The sequence below is a fragment of the Penicillium oxalicum genome, chromosome II (assembly GCF_001723175.1).
Source record: "Penicillium oxalicum strain HP7-1 chromosome II, whole genome shotgun sequence".
In the NCBI taxonomy this organism is placed as follows: Eukaryota; Fungi; Ascomycota; class Eurotiomycetes; order Eurotiales; family Aspergillaceae; genus Penicillium; species Penicillium oxalicum.
In genome coordinates, this window is record NC_064651.1 from 1,429,677 (window position 1) to 1,448,110 (window position 18,434).

Consider the following 18,434-nt stretch of genomic DNA (forward strand, 5'->3'; position numbering starts at 1 on the left):
AAGAAATATAGTCTACGGCTATGATAGGATGATCTCTCATTGCGTCTAGAGGCAAATCATGACGTTTCCCACAGTCGTCTTGCTGGGATGACGTGTCAAGAGCCAGGCTTAGGTTAGGTAGCCTTGAGATGGAGTGCCCGGAGATGACCCTCATGTGTCAGTGCAACGAAATTGACCTTTACATAGATCTGTCGTGAGCTTGATTTGTGAATTCCCACTATTTCCAACCTTTTACAGACAAGCTGTTTTGGGGAGTGAGTTGACTCGGAACAATCGGAGTTTTCCCTCCCCCGGTTGATCGATTTCAGATAATTTATTTTGTCTTTTGACGAAATATACCGTCGACAAGCTCCGTGTTGGCTGATGTGTCAGTTTGTGGTCTTCAAATCGAATGGCTTTTGATGGCTGTGGCAGATCAGGCACCATTATTACCTGCACTTTGCGTACAACACTAGCTATTAGTTTGGGAGCTGACTGCGTTTTTGCTTAACTTCGAGGCATGTGATTCAATGGCTTGACGTGAAGATGTATCTTTTGGACTAACAATATTAAAACCATAATATTTCATTCATAGAATTACTAACGAATAGTAAAATTTCTCGCAAAAAGAAAACTCTACTAGTCTGACCAATTTTGAGGAATCAGACTCGTCAAGGCTAGTCTCTTCGCTGGCAACCTTAACCCAGAGAACCAGCAAACATGGGCGTAATTACTGCACGTCGAGCACTACCTCACTACGATCAAACTGCGTGGCGCTGTCCAATGATCGTCATCTTGACCTGGCCAAGCACAGGGATAAACACTTGATTCAAGAGACTTGGGCCGATCGTTTTGACTTTCCGACCCCAGTCTTTCATGACGATTGGACTTGAAGTTGATTCCAGTTTTCAAGTTTACCACATTTGAAGGGTATGGATGTTTCTTTCGACCTTTGATCATCGAATCCGTGTTGTTTGATGTTTATTTTCCTGAGTCTTTTTTCCATCATGTCGTGGTTCTGCCACATGTGTCTGGTAGAACCCAAGCGTCTGAAAAACATGCTTACCAACTCATGTTTGATGTCATCCGAAACAATGGAGTTCCTCCACGTCTACCTGGTTAGGCATGAACATTACAAAGGTGCTCCTCGCGGGGATTAGTCTGGACATCACCTTTGAGGGGTAAGATATCGGGATTTTAGCGCCGGGCTCAGCACCAGCGTGGGACTGACATGCATCTCTTGCAGATTGCATGCAGACGCGGTCATGTGGGCGCTTAGACGAGCCTGGTAACATACTGGACCCTTGTTGCCTATCTTGTGGTAGTGGTAGGTGTGGCTCGGTACAACCACCACTTTGTAGGGACCTGAAATGTGATGGAAGGTAGATTCAGCACCGTCGGATCTGGTCAAGAGGACAATAATATGTACGGGATCAGAAAATCCCCGCAAACGAAATTGATCATATCGATAAACAATATGATATGACTCTTCGATGCAGAAAACGCGTCCTGCGATCGAGCAACTATAGGCAGGTTGGTGTATAGTTGGCGAACATCCCACTCTTCCATAGGGACTGGGGTGTACGAATCAGTACCTTGACTATTTCTGTAGAACATTTTGTCAAGCGCGTGGTACGAAACAAGGAGCTACTAGATGCCTGAGGATACAACTCATGTGATAGCGGTTCAAGAATCTGTCTTGTCAAGACCTGGCCACGGTACATCCATTTAATTTGTTCAGGTACTAGTATTCTTTTTGACAGGGCAAATGAGGCTCAGTCTCCGTACAGAAAGAACGAGATTCACGTCAAGTTGTTCCAGAATTGCCCCCATCCCTGCAGGTTGCAGGTAGCGTGGCTAACGACTAGGTGCAATAAATGCCGTGTAGATTAGTACCTACATGCTTTACCACAATCCACCTATGCGGGTCAATGTCAGATGTGCAGGTCGCTCAAGCCTAGGTAGCCAAAGTCATTTTACTCCAACTCCTCAATACGGGTTAATTCATCTTTGTAATAGTATTTAATTGGAATCTTGGGTCTTCTCTATGGGTCCAGTGTTGTCATGTTGGTCGCAGAGTCAGTCCGGCTACTTTACTTGAATGGGAAATCAATGTGATTGATGCCGGTTGAGAATCTCAGTGGCCTTGGGAAGCATACTGCGACCCAACTCATTCCATATACTGAGATCAACTCCTTCTCATGTTAAATCCATGAGGGTCCTTCAGTTTGGAAAAGAGTCCGCGTTCGTGGTTTTCGAACCTATGTGTTCGCCTTTTCCATCCAACCAGACAGAAGGATTGAGATCCGAGGAGCCTCTTCTGATCGGAGAACATTATTTCCATGATATCCCTTAGACCTCGACATCGATATGTCTGACGTCTTGTACGAGGTCTGCATGCTCGGCGATATGGGATTGGCCAACTCGCCTTTCGGCCTTTACCAAAGAGAGAGCGAGAGAGAAGAAAGGTAGAAGAAAAGCACATGACCGCGGTTACTCAACGGTCAGTCCGGCCGACAGGCTCGTCGTACTGGACGTGGTCACTCTCCCGCTCACCTTCCCCTCTCAACTCGACGATCTCCCAGGCAAAAAGGTGGTCTCGTCTCACTCTGCGGTGTCGACCAGTCCACCACTCTTCTACTCCGCGACTAACCCCCATCTGCTCTAGTTCTCACGATGGATCCTCACATTTCAATCTTTCCTTTCTATCCCCATTCCCCGGAGAGAGACGAAGGCGGCGCCACGACTGGAGTTGGGGGCACCACTTGGCCTCTCCCCCACCTTAGCCGGTGGACTTTGGACTCCAGTGATCCACTGCTTATGTCCTGCGCTGGACCCCCACGCCTCTTTAAGAAGAGATGCCAGATTCTCTCGGTTCTCATTTCTCCATCACTGCAAAAGAGCGGTGGCCAGCGCATTATCCTTCACCCTTTCCACTCGGAGTCTCCTAGACCTGTCCGTGCTCTCTCCGTCCACAGCCCCTCCCTGTTGTGAACACAGTCTCTCGTTTTGGCTCTTTTTCTTTTCCCCGCTCGTTCTTCCGGCCTCGACACGTATGCTCTGTTGGACACCTTTGCTCTAGACCCTTCTAGTCTGCTCTCAATTTCCAGCCAAACGGCCCAACAGTGATCGACATGTCACAAATGACCAGATGGACGGTCAATGAGGTCAGTCGGTGATTTGCGTGAAATGTTATCCGTCCTACAGCCTGTTGGGAGCATGCTCTGGTTTCGTTTCATTCCGGTTCCAATGTGTCACTGTTGTGTGACTGTTGGACCTGATTTGCTGCCAATTTGGATTTGCTGCTGCAGCCTCACGGTCGATGCATGCGCGACTCCATGGTGGACAACCGTCTCATATTTTGTGAGCCAGAGTCCCAACTCCCGACAGCGTGGGCCGTTCGGGCATCGTTGCGCGCGGTCGGGAATCGACTGCAGGTTCCACCCATGGATTGGGGGGGGGGGGGGGCCTGACATGGGAGAGCAATCGCGATCCCTAGAATATCGGCCACCTCCAGTTGACGTCGCTGATCGAGGATGAAATGAAATCAAATTCCACGTCTCGCCCAGACGCAGGTGTGCTGATTGAATCTCATACTTTGTTTGTTTTATTTTTTTTTCTGAGCTTTTTTCTGGTTGACCACTGTGCTGTGAACACATGCAAAAAGACCGGTCGTGCTAACGATTCCGTCTTAGCCGTATCTTGACATAGCGGGAACCCTACTCGAAAACCCCATTCACGACGTTGTCAAGAATGAGTTCCGATTCGTGGATATCTGGGATCACAAACTTTACTCGGTCGATTTGGCCCGAGGTCCAGAGTCGTTGAAAGTGATTGACACAGACGCCTCCGTTGGGTAGGTTTCACGTTCTCGACCTCGCTCCGCGGATCGGCCGAGTGTTGTATCCTGGTCGATGGATGAATCTAGTGTGGTATCGTGATTTTGTCTTGTCCCGCTAACATTGGAGCGACAGTGTGACTGCCAACATTGCTGGTGCAAAGGATGAAGTGATCGCCGGGGCCCAACATGGCTTTGCGCGGTTAAATCAAACCACTGGAAAGTTGACATATGTTGCCCAGCCCTGGGGAAACGATGAAGCTAAATTGAAAGTGTAAGTCACTCTAAGGTGTTAGGTTGGCGATAGACGCTCTTCAATAAATGGGCGCTTTGAAACTGGGGGCGAAAAAAAATCCCGAGAGATTAGGTCCCGCTTGACCAATTTCACCCGCCAGCTGAGCTAGCACATGGGGAGACCTGTGTTCTAGATATTGGAGAGATGGCGTCACCATCGTCGCGGAATTATAAACGTTGCTTGGTTGCTAATGACCTTGGGCGTTTGCAAAACAGCATGCGCTTCAACGACGGCAACGTCGACAGCCACGGCCGTCTATGGGCGGGAAGTATGAATGATCCCAAGGTCAAGTCTCCACAGCCCGAGGGGACCCTTTACCGACTGGATCCAGACCTGAGTGTGCACGAAATGCTCTCGCCGGTGACGATCCCCAATGGACTCGGCTGGAACGCCGCCGATGACACGATGTATTTCACCGATTCGCCCACGTCCAAGATCTTCGCCTTTGACTTTGATGCGGCCACCGGCACGATCAGCAACCGCCGCGTCTTCTTCGATGTGGGAGACTCTCTGGAGCCGGATGGATTCGCCATCGATGCCGAGGGGTGTCTCTGGAGCGCGATCTACGGCGGCGGTAAAGTGTTGCGGATCTCCCCCGAAGGCCAGATCATCGGCCAGATTGATCTACCCACGCGGAACCCAACCTGTCCGGTGTTTGTAGGCACAGAGCTGTTTATCACTTCTGCCAAGGATGACCGTGATGATGAAAAGTTCCCCGATTCTGTCCGATATGGCGGACGTGTGTTTAAGATCGATGTGGGGGTTCAGGGTCAGGCGAAGAATGAATTTCGGCTTGCGCAGTGAGCATGTAGAATCTCGGTGATTCTTTGGAGGTTTTTTTTTCTTTTTCCCTGGGGAAATCCCCCCACCAAAAAACAGACCGAAGAATTCTTGCAGAGACAGCGACTCGAGTGTGAAAAGTGGATCGTGAAAAATGAATTTATGATACACATTGTCTCTATCGACGATTGTTCAGTGTTCCAAGGGTCTCCTGACGTGACTCTTGACCCTTCAAGATCGACCGTGCATATGACTGTATACCCACAGCAGTAGAGTTAGAATGCTCGTCACAAAATCACGAGGGAACACGAAGATGTTGGAGCTCGAGGGGTACCAATTCAGTGATCATCATGGTAGTCAATTGATCTAACACGAACAAGTCCATACCCTCGCCCGTTGAGCGCAGTGCTCCATCTCCATTGGGATACAAGTCTCCGGACCGGCGACCTGATTCCCCATTCGCGACTATCAACCCTTTGGCGTGGGGAATAATTACTTGCAGGAGACACCTACAGTCCGGACCAGCCGCGGCATCCTCGTCGATCATCCACAACGGTTTCGACTGATCAGAAAACCCAACATGACGGACCGGCTCGTGTCCGCTTCCTGGATACCATCATTTTTCAGCGTGGGTGCTGATTTGTTTTCTTTTTTGTCCCCCTTCTCCTTTCCCGCCCACCTCAATTTTAAGGGGAAAGAAAAAAAACTCAAATCTGTGAAATGATGCCAAGCACATTGAGATTGTCTGGGAGATCTTGCAAGGGTAGCACCATTACAGGTGATTGAATGATCGATTTGAATCTCAAATCCAAAAAAAAGGCTACGAATACATCAACATGAACTTTTGCTTGGACTCGATCAAAGACGGGAGATAGGTCAAAATCCGATACCCTTACCACCTACATATGGAGACAATATTAATGTTAAACAAAATCCCAATTTCAATCATCCTCCATCCCGTCCCGATGCATAATATCCCAGTCCTCGCAAATTGGGCGCCAATGCCGTCATTTCAGAGTCCTTGACGCTTCATCCGTGAGTTGCAGCAATGACCATCACCACCACAAGCCCCCCCTTAACCCCCTTGAACAATCGCGGTCGGATGGGGACGGGACGGGACCAAAGACAGACCTGCAGCAAGATGCACATACATCCATGGAAGTGTATGAGCCCCCCTCCCCCTCCCCACTCCCCACCCCTAGTCCTAGTCCTAGTGTCAAGTCAGAAATGCTAAACGTGCTTTGCAGGCGAGACAGTCCCGTTCGCAATGATCGTGGCTGATCGCCTGCAATAAGGCGGTCTGTGCCAGGTGCAGCACAGCAGGTCGGTGGAGGCACACACACACACGCACACGCCAACTGGAGACCGACTAGAGGGAAGGATGTGGATGTGGGTGAGGCGGGCTGGCACACTTGCAGATTTTCAAGGGTGTAACCGGGGGTCGGGATTCAGGGTGTGTGTGTGTGTGTGTAAAAGGATGTTCCTTGTCGTTTTATATAGATGCGGGCAACATGAAAGAAGCTGGCTGGGCAAAGGAGGTTGAGAGTTAGACTTGCTATGGAAGCTTTCAAGTTGGTTTATAGGGGCGGTGAGGTAGTTTTGGTGTTGAAAGGTTCGACAATTTGGGGGGGGGGGTTTGGGGGAAATTTTGGGGTTTATTTTTGTTTGCTATTCAGTTTTTACTTTGCTCATTTTTCGTTTTCATCGAGGACAGAGAGACATGACAAGTAGACTGACACTGATTCTACGTCCGCGAGAGAGGAAGAGAAAGAAAAGAAGCACATCCAATATTAATCAAGTCCAAGTACCCTACTCACAGTACCGCAAGTCTGTACCGGAAAAGCTCCCAGTCAAAAGATAAGCTCGATGGCGGATGGTAGTCGTAGTGTGTCTCGTCTCACCTAAGAAATCAGTTCGCCCATGTCATGCTTTGGAGCGGGACAACTCATACCTACTTTCCAGCCAAAGGCCAAGGATGAAGACGGAGGATGAAAAAAAAAAATGGCACCAGGTCATGCGACCCGACTCGTCTCGATTTCAATCTGGGCAAAAAATGAGGCGGAACATCCGAGACTGACTGCATGTTTCGCCCATGCTGCTAGCTTGATGGATGCACTATTGGACGTTGGGCCTCCATAGGGACTAGTATAGAGGCGATGGAGATGTACTTCTGCAGACTGCCCAGCCCCCCTAACCGGGAGCGGAAGCTGGTCATGTCAGATGTCAGATGTCAGAGATGAACCGACAGACTACAGTCGCTTAGGAGTAGTAATCTATCGCTACTTTCCATGTACAGCTAGAAGAGATTTAGATTCTCTGACCGTAGCCCTGGATGTGCCATGCATCTAATTTGACGGGAGACTTGAGGAAAGAGGGCTTGTACACGCATACGCAGGAGCAAGAACCTTGCTGCGCGAATCTGAATGTCTATTCTTTGGTTTTTTGGTTTTCGATTTTCGTTTTTTTCATGGAATAGATAATTGAGAACAGATGATAGATAATAACTGCCGCTATCGGTCATGACTCGCAGCATCTCTCATCCGCCGTCCGGAAAAAGTCTCCGTAATTAAAGGACACGGGAGGGCGTGTCCCAAGGATCCAAGAGTCGCGCAGCAATAGATCAATTGGGTACAAGATCATCTCTCACTCGGGCCACGCTCAAGACCACTACACAGTTTGTCATTTCATTGTGTGTCATGTATTGAGTACATCTGTGGGAGGACTCCAAACTTGCTTTTCCTCTCGAACCATCGCCGGCGCTTACTGCGGAGTTGATTTAATAGATTGTGGATATCGGTCTACGAACGCTGACTGAAAATTGGCCCCCAAGGAGTGGAGGAGGAGCCCCGAGAGATAGACGGAAGAACATGGAAGAAGAGAGAGAGAGAGAGAGAGATAGAAAGCCTAGACAATGATAATCCCTGAGGAAATCTCGGTGGTCGGGGAGGAAAATGACAACTGGAGCCGGATCAGGTTCCAGTGAGAACATGCACAGACATGAGCAGTAAGAGGTGTCTTTCTGTCGGAAAATGTATTGGATAGATCAAGGCATGTGGACAATTGCGAACCCGCATACGATCTATAGCTAAGCATGCGAGGACTCGGCTTGATCGATCATCTTTAACCGCAACGTTGTACAGACTGCAAAAGCCAAGTGCTTCAGAGTATGTAGGAAGTAATCTGCGATGTACACTTGGACATTTCCTCTCCAGCGATGCAGCATATCGTGACAGGATGGCTGGAAACTCGTGGAGGAAATTTGGAAGCTTACTCATGAGTTTGATTCATGACGGAATCCTTGCTCTCATCTTCCAATGACAGATTGTGACAAAAGAAAGGATTGAGTCTCCAAGCGACTCTACCCAGGAGAAGGGACGACTACCCGGAGTTGGAAGGTCGTTGTGAATGAAGGGGGGAGGTCACTGATAATGCATGAACCGACTCATACGATTCCCCAAGCCCTTGAAACATCCATCTAATTGAGACCATTACCTCATTCCACACAGACATAGTCCAGCTGAACTCGCCCACCAAGCATTACTTTTTCAATCGTACAACGAATGTCTACAAAAAAGCAAGATACAATGGACAAGTCCCGCAGTCGAACGGTAAACGAATCTCTACAAATCATTACCATTGAGAAGAAGACTCATGATAAATGCTTATGTACTGAGTAATATAGGGACCAAAAGCACTACATGATTGACACCAAATACCGACACAAGGGGAAAGAAAAAGACAGTAGGACAGTAAGACCGATAGAGAGAGCAAGAGGAAAAGCAAGAGAGTAAGGATATGCTCATACAGCCAAACTAAAAAGACAAAACCCACAGGGACAAATTCCAGGGAGGAATGACGCGCATTACGCCAACCGGGATTCCCACACATCCGATAATCACCTGCCTAGGCGGGACTCTTCGCCTCTGGGGACCTTGAACCAAAACGGTGGCACCTCTGATTTCTCCCCCAATTCTCATTATGTTTTTTTTTTCTTTTTTTTCCGATATCTCTCTTCGATCCCCACGAACCCGAGGTTCTGGTTCTGGCGGTTTGAGGTGTGCCAGCCACCAACCCGCATTGGGCTATAAGGCAAGCCCGCGGCCATGGCGCCAGTCCTGAGTCTTGACCGCTTCACCCAGACATTGACTTTGCTATTCCTCTTTGGGGGGTCTACAGGATTTTTCTTGGGTGATCTTTTTTGATACAGTGGGTCTCGCATCAGAGACTTGACGACGTTGCATCATCTGCTAGCCCCTTAGAGTAACTAGTCGTCGGGAACGCCCCCAACGGAGAAAGACAAGGGGAAAACAGGCAAGAGAAGGAGAGAGAATGGGCGGATGGAAGTTGATTGACATCAAAACTCATTCACGAGGAATAGTGATTGTTGAATATCAAGTATGGATGAACCGACATCTCCAGGCCATTTGAATGTACACAAGGCTCGGCCTCGTCAACCCGTTTGGCATACCTTCATCTAGTCCCACCCCCCCCTGCCCACAACACAAGGGACCTTTCACAGGTGATCTCATCTTCATGCAACAAGCTTCATCGAGACCCACGACAGAGCTGGTCACAGTCCTTCAAAGCTCACCCGGAGCCGCTGCAGAAGATCCGTGAGAAAGCCATTGATCCGAAAGATCGTCTCACGATTCGGTTCCTTTGTTTCGCTCCAACGCAGGACAACCACAGACAAAAGTACCACGCCTCCGTGAGAACCAGAAGGGCAATTCCGGAACCTAATTCTCACGCCCTTTGGGGAGCCGTTTAGCGAATCAGGAAAAAGAAAAAAAAAAGGGGGAAATAGAAAAAAAAGAAACGAGAATAGTGGACAGGGCCGGAGCCTGCATATCTGATCCGTTCTGCTTAGAAAATTTGACATTGCGCAGATGCAAGTCTCCTACACTACTGTACGATGCAGATGGGAGACTTTTCTTTTAACGATTCGTGGCCTTGATCTACCGGGGATGAGAGCCGAACATGTCGCCTGAGAGAGAGTGTGTGATTGTCAGGCTGAAGATGCGATCTGTCGGTTGGAAACTAGTGAGGAGGATTTGTGATGGTATACCAGACATGCCAGATCGTCTAGGTTCGTCTGCTGAAGGGGGGAAGGTAGTTGACGAAAGAACCAGTATGGACACCAGGGACTACGCGTGGACTGGATCAACGAACCGTTTTGGGTAGCATTGATGATTCTGGATCCGAAATCAAACGGGGCGTTCATCCGGTGGATGATCTATCCCGTTCAGGACCCGAAGGTATCGAAACTAATCCACCGCCGATCGCGCCTCACAGAGCGATTCGAGTAAGACGACAGGATGGGGGAAGCGCCTTGGCGACGGTCCACGCGACCGTGGCACCGTCACGGCCCGTCGGAGGAGAACCTCAGAACTCCGTCGTTCGGGTCCCAACGATTTACTTCACAAAAAAAGCTCCATGGAATCGGTGGCCTAAGCATGAAGAAAAAAAAAGATAAAGTTCACCCGTGAAGCAGACCAAGCCGAGTATCAATTCTGCCGCGCAACCTTCCTCAAACACCCTCCCCAATGCAAAAGAAAAAACCCCCGTCATAGAACGTAAAATTATTCCAGAATGGGTACTCCACACTTCACACAACGGATGGATTGCTGCCACTGTATTACATGAGGCTTATCATGTGGTCAGCGTAAAAAAAAAAGAAGCGTACATGGCCTCAATTTGAAGCCAGTACCAGTGGAGACCCAGATGGTTCTTGCGCGGGTCCATGATTCTGTCGTGCACATGACGGCATTCGCGGTCAGAAAAGCTGTCGATATTCCGCATCCTTTACGCCCCCCATTTTTTCCACTTTGCCTACTGTATTTCATCTGAGTCACTGCGCGTTCCACACTCTACACAGGCTCACCCATCGAGCTCGGTAGCCCGGCTATTTTTCGAGATTGAAGTTTTTTGAGCTGCCTTATTTTTGTTTTCCTTTTTTTTTCGATTTGGGTTGCTAGTTCTTGATCTTGGATGGCGCCGTGGGCCGGATGTTACCATGCCAACAAGTTGGCTCATTTTCAGTCCTGGACTGCAAGCTATTTGTCTGTGGCTTTGGGGGTCATCTCGGGACCGATGAGGCAACCAGAGGAACGCAACATGGTTTCACTCCGACGAGACGAGCCTGGCTGCCGCCTCTTATCCAGCCCTAATGAGAAACCGTAGCTGTCTGATTTCTCTCGTGTTTCCATTGAACTAGCACAGGGGCCTCCGGGTGTCAGGAGGTGTCTAAGTTGATAGCCTCACACAGGCAGGATCCAGCGCAGTCACTAGCCTCACACTGCGGAGACACTACTGTACCCTTCACGTTTGACGGATAACGATTCCTGGCTGACTGAAGCTCTTGATTGGGTTGCCGGGACTCACCTGTTCATATCCGGCGCCGTGGGAGTCGCAATGGCTCTTCTGGATTTTAAATGAAGCGGTAAAACCTTGGAGAGCAGGTCGACTAGGATGGACCCTCTGCCACGTGCCAGCCCTCCGGCCACTATCACATAATTAATCTTAAAAAAAAAGACAATTTCCACGATCCAGAGATATTCCCGAGAAGAGCCCAGGGGGGGGGGGGAGTAAGGTTTGCGGCATGACTCCTCAGTACTTGGGTCGCAACACTTACTGGAGAATCTCATACCCGCAAACTCACTCAACCGCCCCATGTCACCACGACAGTGCATTTGACCTTGAGTTGAGGTGTTCCAGTTTCAAATGACAAGTCACGATGCACATGGATCTTTCCTTCTCTCTCTCTTTCTCTCTAGTGGTGCTTGTGTAGCACTGCACTTCGATCGAGTCCCTCATCTGCAAAATTACGCCCGTGGAGTATCGCATAAATTGGACATCCCTCCTTACCCGATTGGCCCGCAGATACCTTTTTCAATTCATCCGGGGGCCCTTGACGAGAGTCACTGCCTGTAAATCTGTAGAATAAGAAAAGGACAGTTCGAGCGAGTGTCGCTCTTGCTTTTTAGCTCACATGACTAGTGATTTCAAATGGATTCGTTGATTTGTCTAGGCTCGAGCTCAAGGCACCGAGTTAGTGACTCGGCTAAGCGATACCTCTATTCGACCAACACGAGGATCAAAGTTGGGTATTGGGCTTGCGAGGAGTCGGTGGAATCCTCGTACAGTGGCGACCTTTATGCGTGCTGAGGCTTGACCTCGCTTCCTGTCTTCCGCCGAACCCGCGTAATGAGGATTGACAGGAGGGTACTAGAGGCGGAGAAGGAAGAGAAAAAAAATAAACAAAGAAATGATCATGCTACGTGGGGAAAAAGCAAGAACATCACTCTTTGCTGAGGCTTGACGGGCCGGACGAGAGCCGATAAAGACTCGTTACCAACCAGTCAGACTCGTGACTCGTGGCTACTCTCATGGGGGGAGATCTTGCGAGAGTCGAATTGGTAGACTAGATGTTTCTTCTTTTCTCTTCTCTTGGCCATCGGTCAATGATGCATGACTCCAAGTCTACATGTATACATGTACATGAATGGCGGCATCGTTCCACTCTACCTTTAATCTCATTGAGAAAGGTCAAAAGTCAGTTGACTCAATAACGGCGGCTGGGTCTTACCGCTTCTCATCATCGGCTCAGACCCCAAGACGCTTTACTGGTCAAGGGTTTAATCCTTTTTCCAAAGCAACGAACATCTCCACTCTTCCGTCTTCCCCTTTGGATACCATATTCGCGGCTGTTCCACAGGGCCGACTGGCCCGGTCCACGTACATCCATGGGAGTGTCTCCAGTTATCCACCCATTCAACTTCACTCCAGCAATACGAGCGACGACGGGCGCATCAATGTGATATGCACGTGCTTGCGGTGGCTCTCACCACCTGGCGAGGCCTAGAGATTCAATGATACTCTCCCTCCCCCAAACTACAATCCTCGTTGAATCTGTCCCCTTCAGGTGGGGAATTGTCCGAGTCCCTCCTCCACCAGTTGATTCTGGTGGACTGCGTGACGACTCGATACAGACCGACATCTTGGGCGGGACTGTCGATTTACGTTGGGAGGTCCCATCGGAGGGCATGGCAGTGGAGGAGCGCCTTCGATTCGTGCATCCGGGCCCATCACATCATCTCATTTGAGACCGCCAATCTTCGCCTCGACGGATCTGACTTGACCGGAGCCCCGACGTCTGGCGCTAGGGTCCAATTCCGGCCTGGTCTGCATTGGCCACGAGGTCGGGCAGCTGGAGAAAGGATGGAGACGGGGGGAAGAATGAATAATGGAGCATGGAGCCTGGAGCCTGGAGAAAATGGAGAAAATGGAGTCCTGGTCAGTGACGGTCGGAATCATTAATTGGAATAGGTTTGCCCGCCCCATCGAGGCTGAAATCGAGAGCGCGGTTTCGACCCTAATTTAGTATGGACTCGGTACTGCAGTATAGGTCCATGTTTATCACATTACCCACAGAAGCAGGGACACGGCAGTTCAAGGGCCCTATCCTGGCCCCTGTCCCCCTTTCCTGTTCCTTTCTTTGCTTTTTTTTTTCATATTTTATTTTTTTTTTTTTTTTTTTTGTTGTCTTCCTCTCTGTCCGTTGTAATTCATCATCTCTTTCTGGGTACTCTTTCCCTGAAGAGAAATGACGGGTTCCGCCTCTGTTGATTGGACTGGTCCGTCCAGACGGTCGGCATTGAAATACGCCCATCAATTGAAAGGGGACGATTGGCCTTTGACTGCGAATTGGAGTTTGTTTTTTTTTTTTCTTTTTTTCCTTTTCCTTTTTTCTCTCTTTCTCTCGAGGGAGCGTGGCATTTGGCGATGTGACACTGGGCACCATCCCAATTCAGAACCGTCACGACTCGAGTAACCTCTCTCGCCCATGAGATCAGTCACCACGGCAGTACCGGGTCCGACATCTGCAACAGTCTGGACTCTGCGTCCCCCGGAGCATGGAAAGCTATGCGTCCAAATGAAAGGGGGGCAAGAGGGAAAGAAAAAGGTACGAGGCAAAAAGTATACACCAGGTCGGGGGGGAAAAAAGGTCGGAGGAGAGGTGAGGCCCGTCTCTGCCCAATGCCCAACGGGAATAACCGAGCGACTATTGGGCCGGGTATATTCGTGATGGCAGAGTAGAGGAATTGATGCAGGATCACATCGATTCCACCAGCCAACCCAAGGTCGAGAGCAGTCACTTGGGAAGCGACAAATAGGACAGTCAGGATTGCGAATAATTGATCCGAACAGAACGGAAGAGAGGGAGAAAAAAATTTGGGGCTAAAATTAAAAAAGGAAAAAAAGGAAAGAGGTTTAATCTTGGCAGGAAAAGGGAAACAAAAAAGAAAAAACGGAAAACAAGAAAGTGACAAGAATCAAATGGATAAAAGACAGGACCGATAGAGGTGAGAGAGAGAAACAAAAAGAAAAAAAAAACGAGCTCCGTTAGACTGCGAATCGCATCTTGCACATGGTCTGCTCTCCATAGAGGGACAAACCTTGTCTCTCCAAGGGTCGATGGCTCAAATGTGAAGCAGTAAAGATTAATTCAGAAAATCAAAAAGTGAAAAAAAAGAGTCAATCACAAAAGAGAAATGCGACGGCTTCATCCACGAGATGCTCGTCAGAAGCCTAGACCTACAGTCGAGCAGTCGCAACGAGCTGGAAAAGATAGTTCCTGAGATGGGCCTCATTAATACTCGTTCAAGCATTTCCAACTTCTCCATTCTGTCTTAGCGGTGGCATTCACACCGCTGAAACGCTTTCCACTCCAATTGCCCCGGTCTCTGATGATTGACGGTGATCCTCAACTGGTGTGGATATTCGCTTCATAGACGTTTCTCCAACATTTCATCATCCTCGTTCCTGATTCCTCTCTTGTTTCCCCTCCTCGAGTCAAAACTCTGCCTTCAAACACAGCTTCTATTTTAACAAACTTTCGGTTTCCACTCTCTCGGCGTTGTATGCTGAGGTATCTCTTTGCCACTTGGGCGTCCACTTTCATACATCATCCCGCTCTGAATTGAGCGTTCGTGGGCGTGTTCCGGGTCAGGTCCCAATTGTACCTTTTTATTTTCATTTTCGTCTTCTTTTGACTTGTTGTCCACTTGGGCCTCGTTGCCATTGTCCGAAGTTCATTATTCGCCTACTTCTACGATTCCAGTCCATTCATCTGGACGGCTGCCCGAAAAATCTCCCTGTCGTGCAGCTACTTTGCGGGATCTGATCTCATCTCAATCATCACCTCTCTCCCGCAGCTCTCATCCTTGCCCTCGGATCCATTGGTTCAAAGAGACTCTGTCAAAACTCTGAGCTCCAGAGTATTGAGTAGTCGCGTCATTCCGAAGTCAGCGTACTATAATACCTCAAACTATCCTCACTCGACGGGTATTGCCCATTGACAAGGACCTGAGATCTCCACGTCGGGTGTCTTGTGTGTGTGTCTGGAAAAGCAACTTCAATAGTATCCGACCAGTCCGGTGGCCAATTCAGTGCAAAACACCAGTCACCGTCCTTGAGCCCTGCGTGCTCAACGTCCACGACTCTCAAATTCATCTTTCCCACTTCACACCCCCATTTCGAGGGAACTGCACTGAAACCTTCGATCTGGCGACTCTTCAGCTCGGCGTGAATTTACACCCTGCCCCATATCTTGGGCCGCACAATCTTCCCAAACTATCCCACTATCTACAAGCCGATTTTTGCCTCCCAGGGGAATCATCACTCTTCTTCGCCCCCAACGGGGAGTCTGGTGATTGGGGACGAGGATTGAGTCGGGTATGCCCCAATCCTGCAATCACACAACCGATCCCTCTGCCACCACCACCGCAAGACATGCTGCGTAACGATCGATTGCCCGAGTTTGAAGCTCGCTCGCCCATGGATGACCGAAGTCCTCCAGAACAGATGATTTCGAGCCCTCGTCACTCGGCCCAGCGGCCACCTCTTCGCGTACGGCCGCAGACATGGCATCCCTATGGACCGGTAGAGCCTCCACTGGAGACCTCCTCGCCACGATCTATCGGAGTTCACGCAATCCTCAATCCTACATCACAAGGACTCAGTACTTTGGAGAAGACGAATCGCCGCGAGAAATCAAGTCGACCGAGTATCGCTTCCTCGGCCAGACCCCGACAAACCTCTTCACCTGCGCCTCAGCCAGGCTTCTCGCTTGCATCTCAGCCTCTATCCCCAAAGTCTCTCCCACGGGCCGGGAGCCCTCAACTCACCTTCTTTATACTATGTTGGTCCTGTGGGGACAACACCCTCGGCTCGCTCGAGCACAGCTCAACCACCGTCATTCCTCTCTCAAGATCGCCAGCAGCAGCAACAACAACCTCCGCATCTCAATAGTTCTGCGATGCTTCATGATTCAACGCTTCGTCCCGTTGCTTCATCACCAGTGTCACAACCCTTGACCAGAGGTCCACTCAATTCTCCTCCAAGCATTCACGCAGGACACGTTAACGCTGGATCTGGACCACGAGCAACCCCAAATGGTCCCGAAACGAGTCCATCAACACCTCAATCGATATTCAGTCACGTTGGTCGCGCTTCACCGGCGGTGGCCAGTATGTCGCTTCCACCCTGTGCGACGACACACGCCACGCCCGCACCGCCGACATATCCAAGTACCGAGTTGGGCGGTCGAGCCATGTCTGTCACGGCGGGACCTCCTCACAGCAGCACCCCGGAGGAGAATCCCGGTGCCCAAGGGATGATTCCATGCGTACTCGATCTCAAGTCAGGCTCCTCAACCCAAGCTGAAAAACGAAAAGCCAACAGCGATGCTTCACGAAGATTTCGCAACCGGAAACGGAACGAAATGCAACTTGAACAGCGGCTCAGTGCCCAGCAGGAGGAAATTCAGCGCCAGGCGGAGACGATTCGGCGCCAGGCGGAAGAGATCCAGTTCCTTGCGAACCAAAGGGACTATTATCGCTCTGAGCGAAACTTCTTTCGGGAGACCCTTGAGCGTCTGGATGACTCCAAGTACCCGTCACAGAGACCGTTGTCACCGCGACCCATGCATCTGAATGTGGTTCCAGGAATGGATACGCCTAAATCGGGAACGGCGCCGAGCCCTCCATCGGTGAAGAGAGAGCCTGCACCGATGCGACCGCTTGAATCGGTTCGATCTCAAAGTGACTGGGGTGTATCGGATGTTTCGCCTTCATTTGCTTCCCCCGTTGGACCTGGACCTGTGCCTCCTAACCCCCCGCGTCTTTCTGGAAATGACATCTCGCCCCGCGCAGACCCGACATCAGTAGCCGGAGTAGCTTTGGCACCGCTGCAGAAATCCTGGTCACGACCATGAGCGATTATCTGTCAAATACCGGCCCTTGCTCTCTCTTTGTCTTGACCTCTGCCGAATGCGACTGGGAAGTGATTATTTACATGCGTTTCAGACTGCGTCCATTTCCCACATTCCCCACGGTTTCTCGCCTCTTCAACCCCCGACTCAACTTTTTGTTGACTTGCCCCTATTGTGGAAGTCTCTCGTCCTCTCCGTCACACTTGACTCTTAAGCTCCACTATCAGTTGCAGTGTACCCGTTTGTTTTTAGAGCATTTCCAGGTGCACTCCTAACCCGACATTCCAGACCTGTGACACGTTTTGGAAAATTTCCTCCACCTTGCATTTTGTGCGGCTTCAGAAGATCTCCATTTTCGCCCTACCCCATTACCAAATACCTGGTCATTGAATTTTTGAACGTTTTGAGGAGCAAAAGAACAGAACCTCGCCGTTCCGGGGACGTCACGCGCAGTTTTCTTTGATTTTACACATTTGGTCTATCGATCACTCGTGACTTGGTTCAATTCCTGTTTCTCTTTTTTTTCTTCTATCTTTTGTTCTCTTCTCTGTTCTATTTCTTTTGCGTTCCAACCCATAGATTGTTTATACAGCGGAGATACCTACCTGCGCGTTTGACTTTTGCCGAGAGACCACATATTTTTGAGTGAACGGATTCATTCTCTTCTGGGAACAGACTTGATTTATTACACTTTTTTTCAATACATGGAATCCTGTGGATTTTTCATATTCTTCGACTGAGCTTGCTTTCTCTACCTATCTGGCATTGAAGCTACGAATGGGTATCTAGGTACTAGTTCCCTGGGGTATGGTGATTGTAAATGATCTGTGTGGGTGCACGAGGAGCAGGTCGAGAGCCTCCCGGCGCCGCCACCTTGATGCACATTTCAAATTTACTTGCAATATCAGGTTGCGGATTGCACGTCATTGACAAAGTGGGGTGGGGCGCGGTCTATACATTCGAGCAACTGACATATCAAGGTGAAGGGCACTTGAAGTACTAAAATGATTCCATCAGAAGGGATATTCCAGCTAATTTGAGGCTGGGACCGATACGTTTCACACCTATGTGTGTAGATTACCTAGTAGTCAGGTAGATAGGTATAATGAAAAGAACCAACAAGTTCCGGGTATCGACGACCGCTCAAGTTGTAAATGGAAAAGTATCTTCTCTGTCCAGGTTCGACCTACATTGAAGTTGATACATCGCAGGGTAAAAGCGTAGTCCCTTTTTGCACGTGTTTTAGAAGTCCGGACAACTTCTCCTTCATT

The 18,434-nt window shown here is 49.5% G+C and overlaps 2 protein-coding genes across 2 annotated transcripts; both read left to right on the forward strand.

Annotated features, from left to right (window-relative positions):
* Positions 1 to 3,122: 3,122 nt before the first annotated feature.
* On the forward strand, positions 3,123 to 4,916 carry POX_b02400 (uncharacterized protein; the record flags this gene model as incomplete). Its single annotated transcript, XM_050111314.1, has 4 exons — positions 3,123 to 3,146; positions 3,675 to 3,835; positions 3,954 to 4,091; positions 4,328 to 4,916. The coding sequence occupies 4 exons, from the start codon at positions 3,123 to 3,125 to the stop codon at positions 4,914 to 4,916; spliced, it is 912 nt and encodes a 303-aa protein (XP_049971660.1).
* Positions 4,917 to 15,683: 10,767 nt separating this feature from the next.
* POX_b02401 (uncharacterized protein) lies at positions 15,684 to 17,166 on the forward strand (the record flags this gene model as incomplete). The annotated part of the gene is made up of 2 exons (XM_050111315.1): positions 15,684 to 15,912; positions 15,977 to 17,166. 2 exons carry the CDS (start codon positions 15,684 to 15,686, stop codon positions 17,164 to 17,166), a joined length of 1,419 nt encoding a protein of 472 aa, XP_049971661.1.
* Positions 17,167 to 18,434: the final 1,268 nt, after the last annotated feature.